Here is a 22,180-nt window from a genome sequence, read left to right on the forward strand (position 1 = left end):
ACGGTGCCCAACGTTCCTGCACGGTTTCTGCTTGTTTTCATTTCATTTTGTTTAGCCAAGGGGCACCCAAACCTGGTGCCCAGGAACCAGCAGCCACGACAGCACAAACCTGGATATCAAAGCTGCATCTTGGGGGCTGTAGGAGCCACGGGACATTGGGAGATGTGGTCGCTCTCCCAAAGATTTCCAGCCTCATCTCCTCTCCACCTAAACCTTCTGCCAAGGCAATAAACCATCGGCAAAATCCTCGTCCACCAGGAAACACGGGTCACGCTTCTGTCCCCACCGACATTCACCTCCTTTTCAGGCTTCCTCTGGAGTCAGGTGTCCCATGTGGAGAGGTGGACTGGCATGGGACACTCACCGTTGCCATCTCATCGCCTTCCCAAGCAGCCTGAAGGAGAAACCTTGGCCAAATTGTCCTGAAACCCAAAGCTGCTGGTGAAAGCTCCACCCCAACTGTGCTGGTAGATCCCTTATCTATGGCCACGGCTGGATGATTAACTCCATTTTCTTTCTTCTGGGGCTCTTCTGCCTGCAAGGACATCATTGCCCCCCAACTACCTTTCCTCTTCGAAAGGAAAAGGCTGATCCAGCAGGATCCGACATCTCCATCCTTCAACCCTGGGGAGAAGATGCCAGGAGGTGCCCATCCCGTGGGGGACACCCACTGCCAGTAGCGGGGACACACCAGCCTTAACCACCTGGAGCCCCAGCCAGGCGTGCTTGGACCAAACACACTGAGCTGAGCGGACCCGATTGGCAAGAGCAGATCTTAGTGGGTTGTCCTCTTCTCTGGACCATCGTGGGAGGTTTTGGGACCTATTGGTGAGGAGACGGCCCTTCCCAGGGTGTGTCCTCTTCCACCAGCCCTCCTGGAGTGATGGGCTTCCATAGAGCATCTCCCCAGGAGCAAGAAGGCTGCAGACCCCTCGTGGTACCACCTTGCTCAGCAAGGGCTGCAGACCTTGTCCAGGGGCTCCCAACATGCCGACAGCCCACAGGGACCCTGAAAATCAAATCTATTCCAAATCTCTGAAGCTGGTAGTGAGCAAGAGGCAGCTCCTGGGTCTCCAACCTCAGAAAGAACCTCAGAAGATCATTTCATTCACCACTCATCCCGTCTACGCTGTCTCCTCCAAAGCAGGGTTGGGTTTTAGGGCCATCATCTCCCATTTGAAGCATCTCCAATCCCCCACCGACTGCAGCATTCCAGGAGAAGGCTGTTCCCTGCATGCACAAAACGGAGGAGCCCCAAAAAACACCTGTGAGAAGCTACAGCCCCTCACCATGTCCCCATGGGCAGCGTTGGACGAGCATCCCGGCACCAGGGATGAGCTTCTCGCTGTGTCCATGGGTTTATCTCCACCTTGGGAAGGCTGGGACACGCGGAATCCAGGAGCAAGAGATGCCCCAACCAGCAAAAAAACCCCACCCAGCAAAGCTACGACCCCTTGGGGATCACGAGTGTGGTCCCAGCGGAGATGTCACCATTGGAAACAGCGCAGAGACTTGTGAAATTCCCTTAAAGATAAAAACAAAGTAAGTATTTATTTCTATAAAGGAGAAAAAAAGAAGATTTTAAAGGAAAATTATATACTCAGCATGTTTATACACTCTACGCTTAAAGACTATCGCGTTGGAGAGTCGTGGCCGAAGACTGAAGGTCCAGGATTGCTGCGAGATCAGGTCCAGCCACTCGCTCTCCAGGCTGTGGGGAGGGCAAGGACAGGGTGATGGGAAGCAGGGGGAGATGTGAGGGTGGGGAGGGCCTGGAACAGGTTGCCCAGAGAAGTCATGGATGCTCCATCCCTGGAGGTGTTCAAGGCCAGGTTGGACAGGGCTCTGAGCAACCTGGTCCAGGGAGGTGTCCCTGCCCAGGGCCGGGGGTTGGAACTGGATGGGCTTTAAAGTTCTTCCAGGCCAAATCATTATATGATTCTATGAGATGTTGAGGATGGTTGAGGAAATCTGTGTTCACCAGTGGCTGTTGGTGGCCACAGGGGTCCATGTCTACTGGTGGCCATGTCTACTGGTGCCATTGGTGGCTCTGTTGGAGTGTCTCCTGGTGGCTGTGGTGGCCACGACTGCTGGTGCCACCAGTGGCTGTGTCTAGTGGTGGCCATAGTGTCCATCTCTACTGGTGGCCACGGTGGCCACGTCTCCTGGTGGCTGTGGTGGCATGGAGCGTGGGTAGGTGTGCGACACCCCTGTACCCCCAGTGCCAGGAGAATTTTGGAAGTCACAGGAGGACCAACCTCCACTGAATTGGGTGCTTCAGTGTCTCACTGAGACCAGATCAAACCAAACTATCCACCTCCTCTTGGGGCGTTCCCAGGAAGTCCAGCTTCTGGCTTAGCAAAGCCACATTTTTCCAGAAGTCAAGACCTTGAGCAGGTTCAAGGATTGGAAGATGGAAAATAGGGAGGTCTCCCCATTTTCCTTGATGCTTGGGCTTGGATGTGTCCCTTCCTCCTCCTCAGCTGGGGATGAAGGTGGCTGGCACAGGCTTAGTGGCAAGGAGAGCCCTACATCTCCCTGGCCCTCCTGGTAGCTCCTAATTGCCCAGGTTGTTAACAGCAACGAGCTCATTAACGGCTCCGTATGTCTTCTGCTGAAATGTCACCTGGATGGTTCCCCTGCTGCTTTCCATCCCACCAGCACGTGGTGGCCATCGGCTCCCCCACAACTTCCCACCACCCATCCTCATCCCTACGGGGGACGCTCAGGTGGTGCTGTAGGATCCACCACGTTGGGTTTCAACCTCATTTCCTCTGGAAATGATGAAGAGATACCAAATCCCTCGGGAAAGCCTTGGGTATCATGCAAGGTATTCGGGTGCCAGGAGGGAAGGGAGCACAGCAGGGGGAGCTCAACCCCATAGTAGCCCCTAGAGAAGCTCCAGAGGGGCTCTGCGATGACAATCCCCAGCAAAAGCCCAATTTGGGGCAAGCACCATCAGCGAGTGGCTTTCAGTTGGATCACGGTGTTGGATGGATGGTGCTGCCAGCTCCTGCCATTCCTGGATCCCACGGGACCAGTTTTGAGGGGATTTATTCCATTTTTTAAGGAGTTTACCCAAAGTTTCCCCACGGCCAATGCTCACAACATTCCTCGTGTCTTGAATTTGAGTGCTGGTCAGGGATCTCGAGAGGAACACCACCAGCAAAGCCAGCTTGGGGGTTAAATTCATCCCAAATCCGTGTTTTTCTGTCTCATTCCTGTTGGATTTTGCTCATCATCCATCACTCCGAGCCCACAGGAGCCAGGGATGCGCTGGAGACTTACCTTCAGCCTGAGAGGGAATCCAAGGGTGCAAGGTCTCCAGGAAAAGAGGGAACGCCCCAAGTTGGCTCCATCCAAGGAGATTTTGAAACCTCTTTGTGAAGTAAAGAAGGCAAGGAAAGAAATATCTCATCTCTTGCCATGCGGCTCAGTTCCAGCTGGCACCCAAGGCACAGCCATGGCCGGTCTTGGACCCTCCAAAAGGCTCCAAATTTGGTTAAAACAGGACAAAAAAGCCCATGAAATTGCTGATAAAGGTTCTTGAACAACATTTCCTCTTGGGTCTTAGAGGAGCCCAACCCAGGAGCTGGCGCATGCATCAGCCTCTTGGTTTTGGGTTGAAAACCTGCAGGTTCAGGTGGAGCAAAAAAAGAAGCAGTTGGGAATCGGTGCCAAATAGCAAAGTGCTTTAAAACAAAGGGGGAAAAAAAAGAAAAACAGGGAGATTTTTAGGAATCGGAGATGGTTTGTTGTGACCGAAGCATTGCACGGTGGGGTTGTGAGGTGAGTGGTGGCGATGCTTGACTTTCCTCATCCATAGGGAGCAAAATAATCCTTGTGGTGGGGGTGAAATGGTCCCTCCTGTCCCACCAGGTGTCCTGGTGAGAAGCAGCAAGGAGAGGAGGGAAGAAATTCTTCATGCTGAGGGTGGGGAGGTCGCCCAGGGAAGCGGTGGATGTCCCCTCCCTGGAGATGTTCAAGGCCAGGTTGGATGAGGCTTTGAGGAACCTGATCCAGAGGGAGGTGTCCCTGCCCATGGCAGGGGGCTTGGAAGTGGATGGGTTTTAAGGTCCCTTCGGACCCAACCCATTCTAGGATTCTATGAAAACCTGCCCAAAAAAGCAGGAAAAATGGGATTTTTTTCTGATCCAGCCTCGGGACGGAGCCCCGTGGAAGGGGAGGACGAGGCGGGCTGGGGCCGGGGACAAGCGGGTGCAATGGTGCGAGGGGCCGGCGCTCGGGAAGCGAGCGCGGCGACGCACACTTTGCTTCGAGATAATCAGAGGACGCGCTTCCCACGGGAAGAGGAAAAGAACTCCAGGAATCGTAATTGTTTCCCTGAAACACTGCTCGGCGGTGGCGTTCGCCCCAGCGAGCGATTCCCGAGGGGCCCCGTCCAGCCACCTCCCCCCTCCCGAGCGGTAGCGAGTTTGCCTCCTAAGTTATTTTTTTAAACTCTCTCTCTCTAAATTTAGGTCTATTTTAGTCTTTCGCAGCGATGTGCCAGTGTCTGGAGAACCAAACATCCCTTTTTCCCTCCCAAATCCCACGGTCCCTCGACGCTAAACAGGGTCCTGGATGCTCGAGCCGCCGGAGGAGGAGGGGGAAGCAGCAGGGATGGGGGCGCAGCGGGATTGAGGGGTTCAGGGGAGGCTCCGGGTGGTTTTTTTTTCAGCAGCAGGGTCCGAGGGCGACCGTGTTTTTAGCACTTTGGTTGGAACTCTCCCCTGTAGATGCACTTTGATGTTGTTGCTTTGAAACTTTTGCCGAGTGTAAACCATGTGTATTTAAAGAGTTACAAACAACGAGAGGTGTGTGAAGAGCCATTTCGTGACTCCGCGGTGAATAAAGATTTGACGGTGAGGTGGAGGTTTCAACTCTACCCTGGGGTCGCACGGAAACAAAGAAATCCAGCACCAAACCACTGAGACCAGTTGCTGAGTGGGGTTTACTGGGAGCATCCCTGTGCCCATGTCCCTCTCCCTGCAGGCACTGGAGTTTTAGAATCATAGAATCACAAGGTTGGAAAAGACCTATCAGATCATCGAGTCTAACCATTCCTACCAAACACTAACCCATGTCCCTCAGCACCTCGTCCACCCGGCCCTTAAACCCCTCCAGGGAAGGTGAATCAACCCCCTCCCTGGGCAGCCTCTGCCAGGGACCAATGATCCTTTCTGTGAAAAATTCTTTCCTCCTTTTTTTTTTTTGAGACCTACATGATCCATTGGTCCATCCCTACTGGGCTTACTGGGAGCATCCCTGCTCCTACCTCTCCCTCCCCTCCAGGAAGAAGGATTTTGGGACACATGGACTCCATTGGCCCATCCCTACTGGGCTTACTGGGAGCATCCTTGCTCCTACTTCTCTCTCCCTGCAAGAAGAAGGTTTTTAGGACACATAGACTCTGTTGGTCCATCCCTACTGGGCTTACTGGGAGCATCCTTGCTCCTACCTGCACCTCCCTGCAGGGACAGGGGTTTGGGGACTCACAGGAGCTGTTGTCCCAGTCCCAAAAGAAGGAGACAAAGCATAGATGGAAGCATTTGATCCACCAGCGGCTCTGCTGCCATTCAGGGAGACCTGAAAAGGCTGGCAAGTTGGGAAGAGAGGAACCTCTTAAAGATTCACCAAGGGACGTGTAAAGCCCTGGAAGAGAGAAGGAACAACCGCCTGCACCAGTAGAGCTGAGGGGTCTCTCCTGAGCTGCACCTCGAAAGCAGCTCAGGAGAGAAGAACCTGGGAGTCCTTGTGGACACCAAGCCAACCATGAGCCAGCACTACACCCTCACGGCCAAGGCGATGCTGGGCTTCATGGAGAAGAGCATGAGGAGTAGGTGAAGGTTTTCCTCACCCTCTGCTCTGTCCTGCCTTGGTGAAGCCCCATTTGGAGTCCTACATCCAGTTCTGGGCTCTCCAGGTCAGGAAAGACAAGGAATCACGGGAAAGTCTAGTACGAGGGTAACAGAGATGATGAGGGAACTGGGGCATCTCTCTTAGGAGGAAAAGCTAAGAGAACTATGTCTGCTGAGCCTGGAGAAGACTGAGAGGTGACCTCATCAGTGTTGATCAAGATCAGATAGGCAGGGGGCAGGAGGGTGGGGCCAGAGAGAAGTCACTCCTATCCCCTCATCCTGTGGCAACAAAGGTTGATCATAGACCACAGCAGAGCAAAAATTTGAGTTTGAAGAAAAAAGGAAAAGGAAACCAGACTCAATGATCCGATGGGTCTTTTCCAACCTGGTGATTCTATGAAATTGGAGATTAAAACAGCCCAGGTGGCTGGATGATTCCTGGTTGCCAGATTCCAATCCCACAGTTAGGAATGGGATTTACAAGTTGGGGAGGGTGCAGGGAGATGGGATCCCACTGCCATGAGAAAGACAGGAGGGAACGCATTCCCTCAAATCCCTGTCACTGGAAGAAATACAAAAAGCCCCAAGAAGCTGCTGCCTGCCTTGGGCAAGACCCACCAGCTCCTGCATCGCGGGACATGGGATGAGCACCCCCAAGTCCTGCTTTTCCCCCCTCCCAGGCTGCAGAGCCGTTTCCCTTAGGAGGGTTCATCTTTAAACACCACGACTAAGAAATGCTGGGAATTTGACCCAAAAGCTCTCAGCTCAGTACAAAACACATACCAAGGCGACACCCAATTTCTTCCTCTGTTAATATTTTCAACCTCCCGGTTCCAGAAAGCCAACTGTGTCCTGGGCTGCATCCAAAGCCGTGTGGCCAGCAGCGTGAGGGAGGTGATTCTACCCCCCTGTTCTGTTCTTGCGAGACCCCACCTGGAGTCCTGTGTCCAATCCTGGAGTCCTCAGCAGCACAGGAAGGACACGGCACTGTTGACGCAAGTCCAGAGAGGCCACAAAGATGATTAGAGGGCTAAAGCACCTCCCATACAAGGACAGGCTGAGAGAGCTGGGGTTGTTCAGCTCTGGAGAGACCTTAAAGCAGCATCCAGTACCTGAAGAGGCTCCAGGAAAACTGGGGAGGGACTTTCTCCAAGGGCCTGGAGCGATAGCATGAGGGGGAATGGCTTTAAATTGGAAGGGGTTAGATTTAGATGAGACTTTAGGAAGAAATTCTTCATGATGAGGGTGAGGAGGCCCCGGCCCACGTTGCCCAGGGAAGTTGTGGATGCCTCAACCCTGGAGGTGTTCAAGCCAGGTAGGATGGGGCTTTGAGCAGCCTAATCCAGTAGAAGGTGTCCCTGCCCATGATAGAGGGGTTGGAACTGGATGGGGACCCTTCCAACACAAACCATTCTGTGATTCTATGAAATGTCATGTTCCCCAAGATGATTTTCCTTCCCAAGATGCCCCGAAGTGCCAGGATCCATCCCTGAAGCAGCACCCGCCCCTCCCTGCCACTAGAGCTGGAGCCCTGAACCCACTTCCATCAGGAATAAAAAGCAAAAGCAAAAAGAAATGTGACTGTGCGATATCCGAGAGAGAGCTAACAGGCAGAGATGCGATCATTGTGGAAACACAGGGGTGAGCTGGGAGTCAGACCTGCTTCCCAGCACAGTGCCTGCTTTAAATGGGGAAAAAAACACTCTGAAAGGTTATTTTTACTACTAGTTAGCACCCAGCGGAAGGAAAGAAGCAGAGAGGAAGAGCCCAGCGTGCCACTGACACACGGCAAACTTTTTATTGTGTTGGAGCCTGGGTTCAAACCCCACCGCAGGGGAAAAAAAAAATGAAACAGTATAAATACAACCCAAGGCCAGATGCTCGCCGCGTACCTGCCAAGGCTGGAGGGCTCCGCGCGGCGCCGCTTCCCAGCAGAAGGACGAGGCGAGCCTAAGGGGATCAGTGCTGTGGAGGAAATGTTGGGGCAGGGCATCTCGCAGGAGGCTGCTGCTGCCCAGGCCAAGATTTGACGCTAATTAAACAAGGCCAGAGGTTGCCTGTAAGCCCTCGAAACGACCATCTGGTGAGCGGCCCGGTAAGTAAGTGAGAAATCAATTAATTTTCACTCAGCCCGTCAGAGGAGAGCGCCAGCCCCTGTCACCGCGCCGAGGAGCGAGGTCTCAGTGGTTGTGAGGTCTCCCTCGCCCCCGGCCCCGTCCGCTCGGCGCAGCATCCACGGTGGAACGGGGGTTCTTGATGGTTTCGTCCACGGAGACGATGAGGCAGGCGGCCTCGGAGGCTGCTGTGAGCGCGTTGATGCGCACGATGGCTGGTTCCCACACGCAGGCCTCGAAGTTGTCAGCGATGTCCTCGTTGTTGACGTCCACGCCGTACCACATCCCACCCTGGAAGGGGAGAAGACGGAGAGGGTCTTGTTTCTAGGGCTGGTTAGGACTTCAGGGCCAGGGCACAAGGAAGCAAAGACACGGAGTGTCTGTTCAGGGAGTGACAGAGACTGGACCTTGTTGTACAGAATCACAGAGTGGTTTGGGTTGGAAGGGATCTTAAATTCATCCAGTTCCAACCCCCCTGCCATGGGCAGGGACACCTCCCACGTTATCAGGTTGCTCCAAGCCCCATCCAACCTGGCCTTCGACATCTCCACGGATGGGGCAGCCACAACTTCTCTGGGAAACCTGGGCCAGGGCCTCATCACTCTCATCGTGAAGAAAATCCTCCTTATGTCTAGTCTAAATCCGCCCCTTTCCAGTTTTCACGGGAAAACATTTATTCCTAAAATCTCCATTTTCCATCTTTCAGCTTAAAAGGAGGAATATTGGAGGGAAACACAAAGGAAAAGAAGACCCAAAAAGCCTCTGTTGTCAAACAAAGCCTCATCAAAGAGGAGCTGAGCTGTACTTGATAGGGAAGCTGCACATTTACAGGACTGGCTTCCGTTCTTGTCTCACCGCCGTACCCACAGCTCCAGGTTTTGCATCCCAAGATAGGGCTGCTTATTTATTTCAACCTGAAGGGGCTACAAGAAAGCTGGGGAGGGACTTTTTACTTGTAGTGATAAAACGAGGGGGAATGTCTTTAAACTGAAAAGGGGCAGATTTAGACTAGACATAAGGAGGAATTTCTTCATGATGAGAGTGGGGAGGGGGTGTTCAAGGCCAGCTTGGATGGGGCCTTGGTCAGCCTCATCTAGTAAGAGGTGTCCCTGCCTATTGCATGGGGGTTAGAACTGGATGGGCTTTAAGGTCTCTTCCAACCCAAACCACTCTATGATTTTGGGGCATCCCCCCTCACTCCACGGCCATCGGGAGGATGAAATGTGCTGGGAACGACCCTACAGCCCAGCTGCTGCTTCAAAGGGAAGCCCAAGGCTCAAACTGTCCAAACTAGGGCTGCGTGTGAGCTGCAGAGTGCAAGGAAGCGGGACCTTCAGGCTGCAGCTCCTCTGGAAAAGACACAGCTCGGCCAACTTCCATCCTCTCTACTTTCATGCTTAATATAGAAGCCTCCCTCCTGACAAATGATGCATTTTTAAAAAGCAAATCAAACCTCTCAGCTCCAGAAGTCACCCGACAACTGTGATCAAAGGGAAAAACGGATCATTTCCCTTTATAGAAACCTACACCAACCCACGCTTGATCTGAAAGCAAAACACGGCGTTAAATCAAAGACAGTGCGAGCCCAACATTGGCTTGGTTGAATTACATCGGATCCATCAGGCTGAGAAAGAGGAAATAAAGACATCGCAAACACTGCTGGGTTCTCCCCAGCAGCCCCGGGTTCAAACGTGGGCACCCACCTGCGCGTGCTTGGCCCGGAGCTTGTTCAGGATGTTGGTAGCATCAAAGCCCGCGTTGTCGCAGAGCTGGCGGGGAATGATCTCGAGGGCTTTAGCGTAAGCCCCTATCAGCAGCTGTTGCTTGCCTGGAATGGTCCTGGAATAGTCTCGTAGGTACTTGGAAAGCTCCATCTCTATCGCACCTCCACCGGCAACAACTGAGTCGTTCTGAAAGGAAAAGGGAAACTCATTCGTGTTCCGGGAAGAAGAAGGTCAGGAAAGCCTCCTTCCTTCCATGTCAGACACAGCAGGTGCAGGGGAATCCATAGCCCAGGGTGCTGTCACTCCAGAAATTCCACCTTTGCTGCAAACTTCAGAAATGGACCAAGAACCTCAAAGGATCCACGACCAGCAGCTCTACCCAGTGATGTGCCAGATCATAGAAAAACCGAACGGCTTGGATTGGAAGGGACCTTAAAGTACATCCAGTTCCAACCTCCCTGCCATGGGCAGGGACACCTACCACTGGATCAGGGCTCAAGGCCCCATCCAACCTGGCCTTGAACACCTCCAGGGATGGGGCAGACACCACTTCCCTGAGCAACCTGGGCCAGGGCCTCCCCACCCTCACAGGAAAGCATTTCTTCCTAAGATCTCATCTCAATCTCCCCTCTTGCAGCTAGAAACCGTTCCCCCTCATCCTATCCCTGCACCCCCTGATCAAGAGACCCTCTCCAGCTTTCCTGGAGCCCCCTTTCAGTCCTGGAAGCTGCTTTAAGGTCTCCCCAGAGCCTTCTCTTCTCCAGACTCAACAACCCCAACTCCCTTAATCTGTCCTCAGAGCAGAGGTGCTCCAGCCCTCGCATCATCTCCACGGCCTCTTCCGGACCCGTTCCAACAGTTCCACCTCCTTCTTCTGTTGGGGAATCCAGAAGTGGACACAGGACTCCAGGTGGGGTCTCACCCGAGCAGAGCAAGAGGGGCAGAATCCCCTCCCTCACCCTGCTGGCCACGCTGCTCTGGTTGCAGCCCAGGACACAGTTGGTTTCTGGGCTGTGAGTGCACATTTATGGCTCATGTCGAGCTTCTCATCCCCGTGCACCCCAAGTCCTTCTCAGGGCTGCTCTCAATCACATCATTCCCCAGGCTGGATTGAAACTGTGGATTGCCCCCACCCAGGTGTAGGGCCTTGTCCTTGTTGAACCTCACAAGGTTTGCAAAGGCCCAACTCTCCAGCCTGTCCAGGTCCATCTGGATGTCATCCCTTCCTAAGATAAAGGGGTGCTTTGGGGACACTGTACCAGGGGAGGGATGGCAGCTCACAGCTGCCTCGTGCTGGCCAAGCTTCCCTCACTTCTATAAAGTATCCAAAATGAAAGATATTTGCAGCGATGCTTCACAGCCAAGTTCTGCTATTTTTTCCCCTCCCTATTTGCTTCACCAGGGAGATCAGGATGTTCCAAAAGCAAAACACTTCCAAAAAATCCTGACATGTTTCTTCCCATCCCCTCAGGGCACTCAGCCTGAGAGCTGTTTTTAACCAGAAATCACCATGTTAACGCATTATTATGCATAACCCAGAAACACTGGCAGTTGGAGCATCCTTCACAGAGGCCCAGCAGCTCCAAGAGCAGAGCAAACATCCACACGTGTGCCGGACATCTCTCTGGGTGCTCCCAAGCCTTCACAGCAGGGTGACAGTGACCCCTCAGACTGGTCATCAAGAGAAGGAACCAGCAGCTTTAACGGGCGCTGAAGTGCAGGTGAGATCAATCCTGCTGTTCAAATCTACCGAAGACTGACCCAAACCATCCAGAATACTCCATTCCCCTTTAGGATGGAGGTGTTTACAGAACACACCACCACCCAGCAGGCACCAGTTACAGCTGTGCTAAAGAGAAGCCAAAAACCAGGCGTTCCTGAAAAGCAGTTGGCAACATCGCAGACACACCACGGCTCAGGCCAAGGAACAGCACTTGAGTTAATCGATCAGATGCTGCTCGTCTGCGCGCTCCACTCTGCTGGCTGAGAGCTCCCGGTCTCTCCACAGAGACCTCAGCCAAATGCCGGCGTGCAAAAAGCTTTTCTAGAAGAGTTACAGCTGTGCCAGGTCTGATCAACAACCCCAAAGGCAGGGAGGAGTCTCCCCTGGTCCTTACCTTGATTGCTCTCCTGACTATCATGATGGCATCGTGCAAGGACCGTTCTGTCTCTTCCATGAACTGCTCCGCACCCCCTCGCAGGATTATCGTGCACGTCTTTGCCTTGGGGCAGCCTGTGAAGAAGTTATACCTGCAAGGGCACAACGGAGGAAGGGTTACGGCAACGGAGGAGCAGAGCTGATGCCCTACAGGCTCTTATCGATACGACACCACACTCTCAACAAGCCAGATGTGTGACTGGAGCCGCTTCACCCCATGCAGCGCTCCGACCAAACTGTGAGCTAAGGAGGAGCTGAGCCAGGCAATATACAAGTGAAATTCAAGCTGACCCAGGAAAATTCACTCTCTTCCTGTGCTGCTAGGGCTTGGTGCTGGTCTCATTTTCACTTGGCAGGAAAGGAGAAGATGTTAGCAGACAGCCTCAAAGAGGATTTCTCCGCTTGCAACAGGAAGAACCCCATTGTATTGTATCCAGCTTCATTTGCAGTCAGAGTAAAAGCATCACTGTGCGATCTCAGTGTGTCACAAGCACCCCCAAAAGGCACTGCCTTTATGTTACGAATGAAAAGACACCCCTATGCATTCTACAAGGCATTAAGGAATAATGTATCTGTGAAAAAGCATATAAAAGAGGCAAGACCCGTGTGAAATCTTACTCCTGTTCTCCCCAGCTTCATAAAACCAGCGATAACACAGCCTTGTTCTCGCACTATCACCACAGGAGATGCCCAAAGCTGTTAATGCTCAGATCCTAACTTGTCAAACTAATATTAGAGTGCGAACACTGGACTATGGCTTCACAGCTGGTGTATTTACCTCTCTCCTCCAATCTGCGCCTCCTCAAAGAGTTCACATCGGCCCAGAACAGCATCCGACAGGGCGTTGACGCTTGTCTGAATGGAACCGCCGCAGGCCTGCATGGAGAGGAGATAAAGAGTGGCATTACCACCACTGACAAACCAGACACTTGCCCAGCAGGCTCTCTTCGCAGATGGCCTGGCCTTGTAGCAGATGCAAAACCACCCTGCCGACCGACCCAGGGAAAAACTCGTCTCCTTCCCCTCCCATCTCGTCCAGCTACCAACACCAGAACTGATCTTCAACAGCAAAATAAGGTCATACTTCTTCCAAGTGCTGACTCACAGGCTCTGGAGTCCAGCAGCAACACAAAGAAAGCTTTGAACAAAGCGCTCACGGTGGAGCAGGCAAGAACTGGGGACAGCAAACCTCCTCTGATGTCATGTACAAACCCTAACGTGGAACAACACCAGGGAAACAAAAAAGCAGTGCAGGTGAAATTAGTGTGCGGCCGTTCGTTCCATCAAGGAACAGCTTTGGCTCTATGAAGTGACTTTACAGAATAACCACATCAGCAAAAATAACGCAATTTTAATCGTACATCTTCATAATGTGTTGAGTCACAGCCTGCTGCCCTGGGTTGGGGATGAACAGCCTGGCACTGCTGAAAACAAATCATGGACTCATAGAATCGCTTGGGTGGAAAAGACCTTTGAGATGATGTATCAAGTCCAAGCGTATCTGTCCACTACTAAACCAGATCCCTGAGCACCTCATCTACCTGGCTTTTAAACTCATCCAGGGATGGGGACTCCACCACCTCCCTGGGCAGCCTTTGCCAGGGCCCAAGAGCCCTTTTGGTGAAGAAATTTTTCCTCATGTTCAATCTGAACCTGACCTGGCGCAACTTGAGGCCATTTCCTCTTGTCCTATCGCCGTCACTTGGGAGAAGAGACCAACCCCCACCTGTGAGCTGTTGTGACCAAAGTGTGGGACCCGGCACTTGGCCTTGTTGAACCTCATCCCACTGGTCTCAGCCCACAGATCCAGCCTCTCCAGATCCCTCTGCAGAGCCTCCCTGCCCTCGAGGAGATCGACACTCCTGCCCAGCTTGGCGTCATCCGCAAACTTACTAAGATGCACCCAATCCCTTCATGCAGCTCATCAATAAGGATATTGAACAGAACTGGGCCCAACGCTGAGCCCTGGGGACACCACCTCTGACCACAAACCACAAGCCTTTATTCTAAAAGAAGGCAGCTCACCATCATGGTTCGCTTGAGATCTTCCTCTGGGACGCGGCCAGCACAAAACATGTCTCTGTCCGCAAAGTACTGAGTGGCCACGTCACCGATGGGAAGCTTGGACAGGACGACTTTGGCTCCCGACTTGTGGATTTTGTCTAGTTTGTCATACAAGATGTTCCACTCTGCATCCACGATGGCCTGATAATCCTGGCAGGGGGCAGGGAGAAAGGGACAAACATTCCTGTTAAAAAAGGGTCACAAAATCCATCCTGCAGCACCTACAAAGGGAGAGCTCGTCTAAAATAAAGGCAGCAGAGATGCTGCTCCGTGCAGCCCTGCCAGGTAAATGCTTTCTAAGACTCATCGGTGATTTTAGGTCACTCTATTTTATGTCAAAGAGCCATGTCTGTTAAAAATCCTTCCAGCAGCAAAACTGAGTCGATAAAGGAGCTGGATGAACTGATAGAGGCAATAAGAGAGACAAAAGAGGAAGAAGAGATTATACTGATGTCTACGGGGTGTTTACAGAATGAAGTTGGGGCGGAGAGACTTGCAGTATCTATCATGAAGAAAAAAAAAGATCCTGAGAAACCTCCTGCATGTCTAACGTCTCCCTGGAGCCTTTTCTTCCCCAGGCTCAACAACCCTAACGCTCAGTCTGTCCTCGTGTCTGTGCTACAGCCCTCACATCATCTTTGTGGCTTCCTCTGGACCCATTCAAACAATTCCATTACTGAGATCCCAGTGGGGAAAAGACCCTAAAAACAAAGCACCCAGAGATCTTGACGTACCACAATCACACAGGAATCAAACACGTGCAACATCACACTACTTTCCAAAGAGGTGAAAGAGAATGACTGTGTTTCATAAAAGCCCTTTAACAAGCTGTTTACAGGGAGAGGGCGTGCAGAAGTCAGTCCCATTTATCCCACTGGCTCTCAAGCAGCCACCACGGTCTGTAGACAGGAGGAAACGGGACAAGCTCCCCTTTGGCTCTTACCTCCACTGTGTTTACTCTGATTTCGGCGTTGTCCTTCTCTGCTTTGAGCTCCAGCTCCACATTCAGCAAGGCGATCTTGGGAGACTGATACTTCTTGGGCTGCATTTCAAACCCAGCGTAGGAGAACGTCTTCTTAAAAGCCACTCCGGCCACCAGCTGAGAGTCCTTCAAGAGAGGGATTTGTGTCAGGCTCAGGCTCCCAAGGATTTCTCAACAGGGTTAATAACTCCTACAGGAGATTCCTGGCTTTCAGAGTCCTCATCTACAAAACACCAACAGCTGTCTCCTTTGATTAACCCACTTCTACAGAAAATAAGTGGTTTTCCCTCTCTGTTCACAAAACCAGCTTCTATCACTTCCTTCCTACTCCTCAAGACATCCCAGTGGAAGATGCTGCGCACAACGTGAAGATCAAGGGATGGAGCAATCTGTTCTCTCTCTGATGTCTTTCCCACTTCTACCCTTTGAAGATGAATATTCCTCATTCACAGCCCCACACATGGGGGTGGGTATTTTCGCCCTGGTTTGTTTTTCCAAGCTCCACTGTCACCTCCAGGATTGTTTTGCAGCAGGATTGCCCTGCCCAACACTGCCCCCTGAAGTGAACGTCTTGATTTTTGTGTCTGGGAGAGAAACTGGCTTCTAAACCTCCCACCCTGTGAGGATCCCTGTCCTAAACCACGGAATTTTCCTGCTCTAGCTGACAGGATGAGATGATCCAGGATCTCTCACAAGCCAACTCCGAAGAGCAAAGTGCTAAATCACTCGCCCCATCCTCTTAGCAGGAGTCCAACAGTGGAATACAGGAGCCAAACAATAGAGTAGGAAGAGCTGCTTTTATCCAGAATGGGAGACATCACCCACCCAGACCAATTTCTGCGAGCTCAGAACACCAGCAGGCCCAGATACCACAAAACCAGTTGCTGAAACATTCCTAATTCACTAAATGAGTTGTCTGAGCAAGATAATGGTGTAATTACAATGTCTCTTCTCAATGAAAACACTCATGCAGAGTGTTTACAGACAGCAACAGCCGCAGAATAATGATTTGCAGAGACTGTAGCAGGGTTTATTTTTCGAGCAGGTGGGTCTCAGGTGATGGGACAAACCTACATGGGATGCAGACACGGACACCCAGCTCTCCCACAGCCCAAGAACAGCTCCTACCTCAGACCCACATGCAGTCTGGTTCATGACAAGGACTCTAGTGCCATGCTTATAAAATACAAAACATCTTATCTGCCCTGCCCACCGGCAAATCAGCCCCTTCACAATGTTTTCTTTGTGTTTTTCCCAGCAACAACCAGGTTTTGGTTCCAGAAATAACAAGGACTTCCAACAAAAGAAATGTTTCACTGTGCAGAGATATAAAAGGAATTTCTATCAACAACATTCATTCCAGAGGGCAGAGAGATAAGAGTGTATGTGGCTCAGAAATTAGTCTTTACCTACAAAAGTCGCTGAGGGACATGTTTTAGTGTTTGATAGGAATGGTTGGACTCGATGATCCGGTGGGTCTCTTCCAACCTGGTGATTCTGTGATTCTAAAAAAGAAATTCAGCCCTGCTTGCTTTTTCCTCACGTCAACACCTGTTTTGCTTTGGTAATTCCCAAATAGGTATTATCAAGCCAGGCTGCATTTCAGCTAGAATCAACCCGAAGGAGCTGCTGCCGCTGTCTCCTATCCTTTCAGGACAGGCTCCAACAAAACTTACTTCCAGAGCGCCTCCTTGAACTTTCTTTATTCCAATCATTTTGAGTTGTAACAAGTCGTCCAACATCATGACAGCATCTACAACCATCTTGGAGAAAAACTCCTTGCTCTGGGAGATCAGCTTGGAGCTCAGGGCTGTGGCCGCACACTTCTCCAGGAGGCTTCTCTGCTCACTGCAAGGAAGACAAACCAAGGTCTTGTTCATTTGCTGATTCCCAAGCTCACAAAACCCCGTGTATCCACCCTTCTGTCGATGGGGAGAGCAAGGCACTACTACTATTCACTATCTCACTTTATCTCTCCCTCAGCTAAAAAGCGATCGCATTTTCAGAGCATTGAATTTCTAATCAGTGCCACTGATTACAGGAAAAGCCACAAGTCTCTACCACCGCTGGAAAAAAAGAAATCAGGCCACTTATTTTGGTACTCAGGTTCCTCCATCTGCGCTGAAAACACTGGCCTATATGTGTCACTGCAGCCTGAGCGCGAGCTGCATCTGCCCCCGAGGAGCAGGGAACTCCAAAGGTTTAAGGGTAACCCTGGTGCAGGGCCTGACCTCAAGACCTCAGCCAGAGCCAGAAATAACCTCAGACCAGCTCACGAGGCCCGGCTACACAACCAGGTCATCTGTAAGGGAAACTTACTCTTTATCTTCTTTCTTCACTGACACGGCGATGTCTTTGATCTTGTTTACAGCCTGCCAAGACACAAGCCAACAGCTGGATTAACGATTCATGTTCGTAAGCCGATCACATCTCAAATTTCCCATTGTATTTCATGTGACCTTTTATTCCCTACTTCAACATCACTGAAACTTCAAACAATTAAGCTATTCCACCCCTTCCAGGCAAGTTATTCTAAGAAACACAGCAACCTAAGTTTAAGAGGACTGGGAAGAGGATTGGAACTGTCCCACTCTTTTCAGCAGAGATCTGGGGAACCAAAGGGCCACGTAGGGAGTTAACATCCAGAGAAGGTTTGGCTTCACGAGACATAAGGTTTACTGAGTAGTAGTAAATATTAGGAGAATGGAAAATTAATTATCCTGTTTATTCATTCTTTCTAGGAAAATAAGAAAGGAAGCGATAGTGCTCCAGAGGTACCACCTGGTAATAACAGCTCACTGACACCAGGAAAGGCAGCTAACGTTTGCCAGAAGACATTGAGATCACTACTGTCACTCCCCACATCCATTCATCACTAAATTTTGCCTGGAATTGTGCTTTTTCTCCTATTTGGCACAGAACTCCTCTGGTGGAGCTGAAGACAAGCTCTCCCTCAGCTACCAGTAGCGTCTCCTTACCAGCTGTGTGGCTGTGCGGAAGGCACGGATGATGATTTGAGGATGGAGGCCTTCCTCCACATAGGGCTTCACTTGTTTCAGGAACTCAGCAGCGAGCAGAGTTACGGACGTGGTGCCATCACCAACCTGCATGGAGAGAAAACACCCTGTGTCATGTATACACTGCAGAGCCACTGCCACAGCAGCTTCAAAACCACACAGAGGTCATCAGGTTTCAGCATTTTCTCTGCTCGCAGATTTGTGGTTGGATTCTTTAGTGATTAAGAAGGACTGGGTTCAGGCCACATCTTGTTTGAGGGTGAAATCTCATTTCCTGGTCACTTATGTTCACGAAATGTGACTTTGTGTCTCTGAAATTTCCAAATCGCCCATCAGATGGGGCGTAAAAGACCCCGAAGCTACCACAAAAGAGAAGGCATCAAACAAATGAGAATAAATGCTCCCTCTCCATGAGGGATTCCCACGTGTTGGCACAAAACCCACACAAGCACCGGTGGGAGCGAGCCATGTTATGCTTCCGAGCGCAGCCAGGCTGCCCTCCTACCTCTGCATCTTGAGATTTGGCGATGTCCACCAACGTCTTCGCAGCTGGATGGACAACATCAAGGAGCTTCAGGATGGTGGCACCGTCGTTGGAGATGGTGGCTTTGCCTAGGATTGATGTAGACAGGGAAGTCAGGCTCAAGTGCTGAGCCCTGGTCACTCTGAAAGGGCACCCAACGTGCAAAGAAGCTTTTCAGACCTCAGAGATACTAATGCAACAGTAATTTCAGACCAGCCAATCTCGTTGCACCTCACCATTTTGCCTGTAAGATCAAACTTGGCCCCAACCTCTTATTACGCTAGAGATCGAGCCTTGATCCAGCACTGCTGTCAATTTTATCATGTCTAAACCACACGCTCTCGTCCCCAATTTCCACTTTAAGTCATTTTTCTTCAGCCAAAGGACAGTTTTTTCTCAGATGCGATCACCATAACATTTTAAGATGGTCCTATAGCCAAATACACAACTATAAGTTAGCTGAACAGGAAAGTGAAGGGGTCACCCCATGGTGAAGGGGAGCCCAGAAGGGTTCTTTCACAGAGGGCATCTCAGCAGGCACCTCCCTTCCACATTAGCAGCACCTTTTTAGTCCATTTTGGGACAGATTAAGTGAATTTAGCCCAAGCGCAGAACAACTCTTCACATCAATTAACAGAAACTTTAAATTCATTTCCCTTTTACTTCTCAACAGCCTCCCCAGCCAGATAAAAGCAGATATTCTAGTCTGAAAGTTACAGGGAGAAAAGGACTAGAAATCAATCACAATAGTTATTAGGTGAATTTAAATCCAACTTTTCTTTTTAACAGAAGCTCCTATCTGCAAATACTATTTAAAGGACAACACCAAGACCTTCCACCCCGATCAGCAATAAAACCCCACAATATATTTGTTTGGTGACCTCATACAAAGCTTTTCAGAGAAGTCTCATCCCTGAATCACCCCAAAACAGTCAATGCAGTAACGTCTACTGACCCCATGCCCAGCCACAAGTGCTGAGTAGCTCCACACTTTATGAGCTTTGTTTGAAAACTAAACTACCAGCGATGATCAGGGATAACAGCACACAAGGTTCAAGACACCTCTCTGATCAAGAGCGCCCCCCACCAGCTCTTCTGGAGCCCCTTTCAGTACTGGAGGCTGCTCTAAGGTCTCCCTGGAGCCTTCTCTTCTCCAGGCTGAGCAACCCCAACTCAGCCTGTCCTTGTATGGGAGACATTCCAGCCTGCTGATCATCTTCACGGCCTCCTCTGGACTCGCTCTAACATGAGAGCCCACGGTGAGACTTCAGTGCTTACCCTGGTCATCCACAATGAGCTTGTCCATGCCCCGAGGTCCCAGGGTAGTGCGCACGGCTTCTGCGATAACCTGGCAGGCATTGATGTTGCTGACAAGCTGGGGGATCCCCTGGGAGGTGTCCGTCCCCTCCTTCAGCACGATAACCGGTGTTGGCTGAAGAGAGAACACACAGCAGAACCATTACTCCAATCCCAACAGCCTGTGGACAACCTGGAGTTGCACTCCTCACATAGCCCAGCAAGCAAGATCAAAACCTGCAGCCTCTTCAACGTTCAAAGAATCATGAATGCTGGAAAAGACCTTTAAGATCACCCAGGCCAACACCACTGTGCCTACTAAACCATGTCCTAAAGTGCCATAGCTACATGCTTTTTGAACACCTCCAGGGATGGAGACTCCAGCACTTCCCTCGTCAGCCTCTTCCAACACTTCATCACTTTCAGTAAAGACGTTTTTCCTAACATCCAATCTAAACCTCCCCTGGTGGAATTTGAGACCATTTGTTCTCATCCCATCACCTATCACTTGGGAGAAGAGACCAACACCCATCTCACTCCAACCTCCTTTCAGGCAGTTGTAGACAGTGAGAAGGTCTCCCCAAAACCTCCTTTTCTCCAGACTAAAACAACCCCAGGTCCCTCAGCCGCTTCTCATAACCCTTGTTCTCCAGCCCCTTCCCCAGCTTGTTCCCTTCTCTGCACACACTGCAGGCCCTCAAAGTCCTTCTTGGATTGAGGAACCCAAAACTGAACCCAGGATTCAAGATGCAGCCTCGCCAGCACCAAGTACAAGAAGATGATCCCTTCCTCACTCCTACTTGCCACTCCGTGGCCACCAGGGCCCCTGCTGCCTCATGTTCAGCCGCTGTTAACCAGCACCCCAAGGTCTTTTTACACCAGACACATTTCCAGTTACTCTTCCCCAAGCCTGGAGCACTTGGCCCTGCTGAATCTCATACAATTTACCTAGGCTCAGGGATCCAGCCTGTCCAGACGCCTCTACCAAGCCTTCCTGCTCTCAAGCAGAGCAACACTACAGCCCAATCTGGGGTCATCTGCAAACTGAGGAGGCACTCGATCCCCTCATCCAGATCTTGGATAAGGAGATTAAACAAGACTGGCTCCAAAACTGAGCCCCAGGGACACCACTTAGAATCACAGAATCACCAGGTTGGAAAAGACCCACCGGATCATCGAGTCCAACCATTCCCATCAATCACTAAACCATGTTCCTCAGCATCTCGTCCACACCTCTAGCAAAGGTGACTCAACTCCCTCCCTGGGCAGCCTCTGCCAGTGACCAATGACCCTTTCCGTGAAAAATTCTTTCCTGATGTTCAGCCTAAACCTCCCCTGGCAGAGCTTGAGGCCATTCCCTCTCGTCCTGTCCCCTGTCCCTTGGGAGAAGAGCCCAGCTCCCTCCTCTCCACAACCTCCTTTCAGGGAGTTGGAGAGAGCAATGAGGTCTCCCCTCAGCCTCCTCCAGGCTGAACACCCCCAGCTCTCTCAGCCGTTCCTCATGAGACTAGTTCTCCAGCCTCCTCACCAGCTTCACTCTACTGCCAACCAACACCCGCAGGTCTTTCTCCTGTGACGGCCACCAACAGGATTCACCCTGTCCACCACAACTCTTTGCTCTCAGCCATCCAGCCAGTTTTTCACGCAACAAAGAGCACGTCTGCCTTTTCTTTTCACCCAAGCTCCCTGCTCTCCTCACTGCACGAAGGATCTAGAGAGGGATCCATGGACTGGATCCATGGAATGAGACCAACGGGATGAGGTTCAACAAAGCCTCACAGGACACAACAACCCCGCGCAGCGCTCCGGGACGGAGCTTCCCCTGAATGAAAACTTAACCCTATTTAATTCAAATCACAATATTCCACCTTTTGTAACAGCACCCAGTCTCTCCCAGCAGGACCACAACTCCCAGCACGCACCGCGCCCCCCGCAGCCCCTCAGGCGCGGCGAGACCCCCTCAGGCCCCTTCATGCCGCGGGCAGCGGCGAAGCCGCCACGGCAGCGCGGCCCCCGCCATCCCCGCCCCAGCCGGCCCCGGGAGGGAGGCGGAGGCTGCGAGGGCAGCGTCCGGGGCGGCGGGAGGGCGGCGGGGGCGAGGATGGCGGCGGATGGTCCCGCAGAGCACTCACTCACTCACCATCATGGCGGCGGCACGGGCGGCTACCACTCCTCCGCCCCACAATGCCACGCGCGCGCCCAGAACCTTCCCGCGGGAGGGAACTTCCGCCCGCCCCTCCCTCCTCCCCAGCCAATCAGAAGGCGCGTCTCTCGGCGCAGCCAATGAGCGCAGCGCGGGGGCGGGACGAGTCCGAGCGCAAACAATGGGTGAGGCGCGCGGCGCAGCCAATGGGAGCGGCGAGGGGGCGTGGCCTGAGGAGGCGCAACCAATGGACGCAGGGCGTGGGCGGGACGCGCCGGGAGGCGGTCGCAGGCCTTGA

At 51.8% G+C, this 22,180-nt stretch overlaps 2 protein-coding genes across 2 annotated transcripts in view; one reads left to right on the plus strand and one right to left on the minus strand.

Annotated features, from left to right (window-relative positions):
- The window catches only part of FBXO41 (F-box protein 41), a 116,028-nt gene that overhangs the window by 14,366 nt on the left and 79,482 nt on the right, over positions 1-22,180 (plus strand). The window lies entirely within an intron of this gene.
- Positions 7,635-21,977, minus strand: CCT7 (chaperonin containing TCP1 subunit 7). Its single transcript, XM_069856642.1, has 12 exons — positions 21,880-21,977; positions 19,722-19,875; positions 18,426-18,532; positions 17,882-18,007; positions 17,223-17,275; positions 16,580-16,751; positions 14,865-15,029; positions 13,883-14,071; positions 12,636-12,733; positions 11,817-11,949; positions 9,679-9,885; positions 7,635-8,266 (listed from the first exon to the last, which is right to left on the minus strand). The coding sequence occupies exons 1-12, from the start codon at positions 21,883-21,885 to the stop codon at positions 8,042-8,044; spliced, it is 1,635 nt and encodes a 544-aa protein (XP_069712743.1). The 5' UTR covers positions 21,886-21,977; the 3' UTR covers positions 7,635-8,041.

Source organism: Phaenicophaeus curvirostris, chromosome 4 (assembly GCF_032191515.1).
Source record: "Phaenicophaeus curvirostris isolate KB17595 chromosome 4, BPBGC_Pcur_1.0, whole genome shotgun sequence".
NCBI classification, from domain to species: Eukaryota; Metazoa; Chordata; class Aves; order Cuculiformes; family Cuculidae; genus Phaenicophaeus; species Phaenicophaeus curvirostris.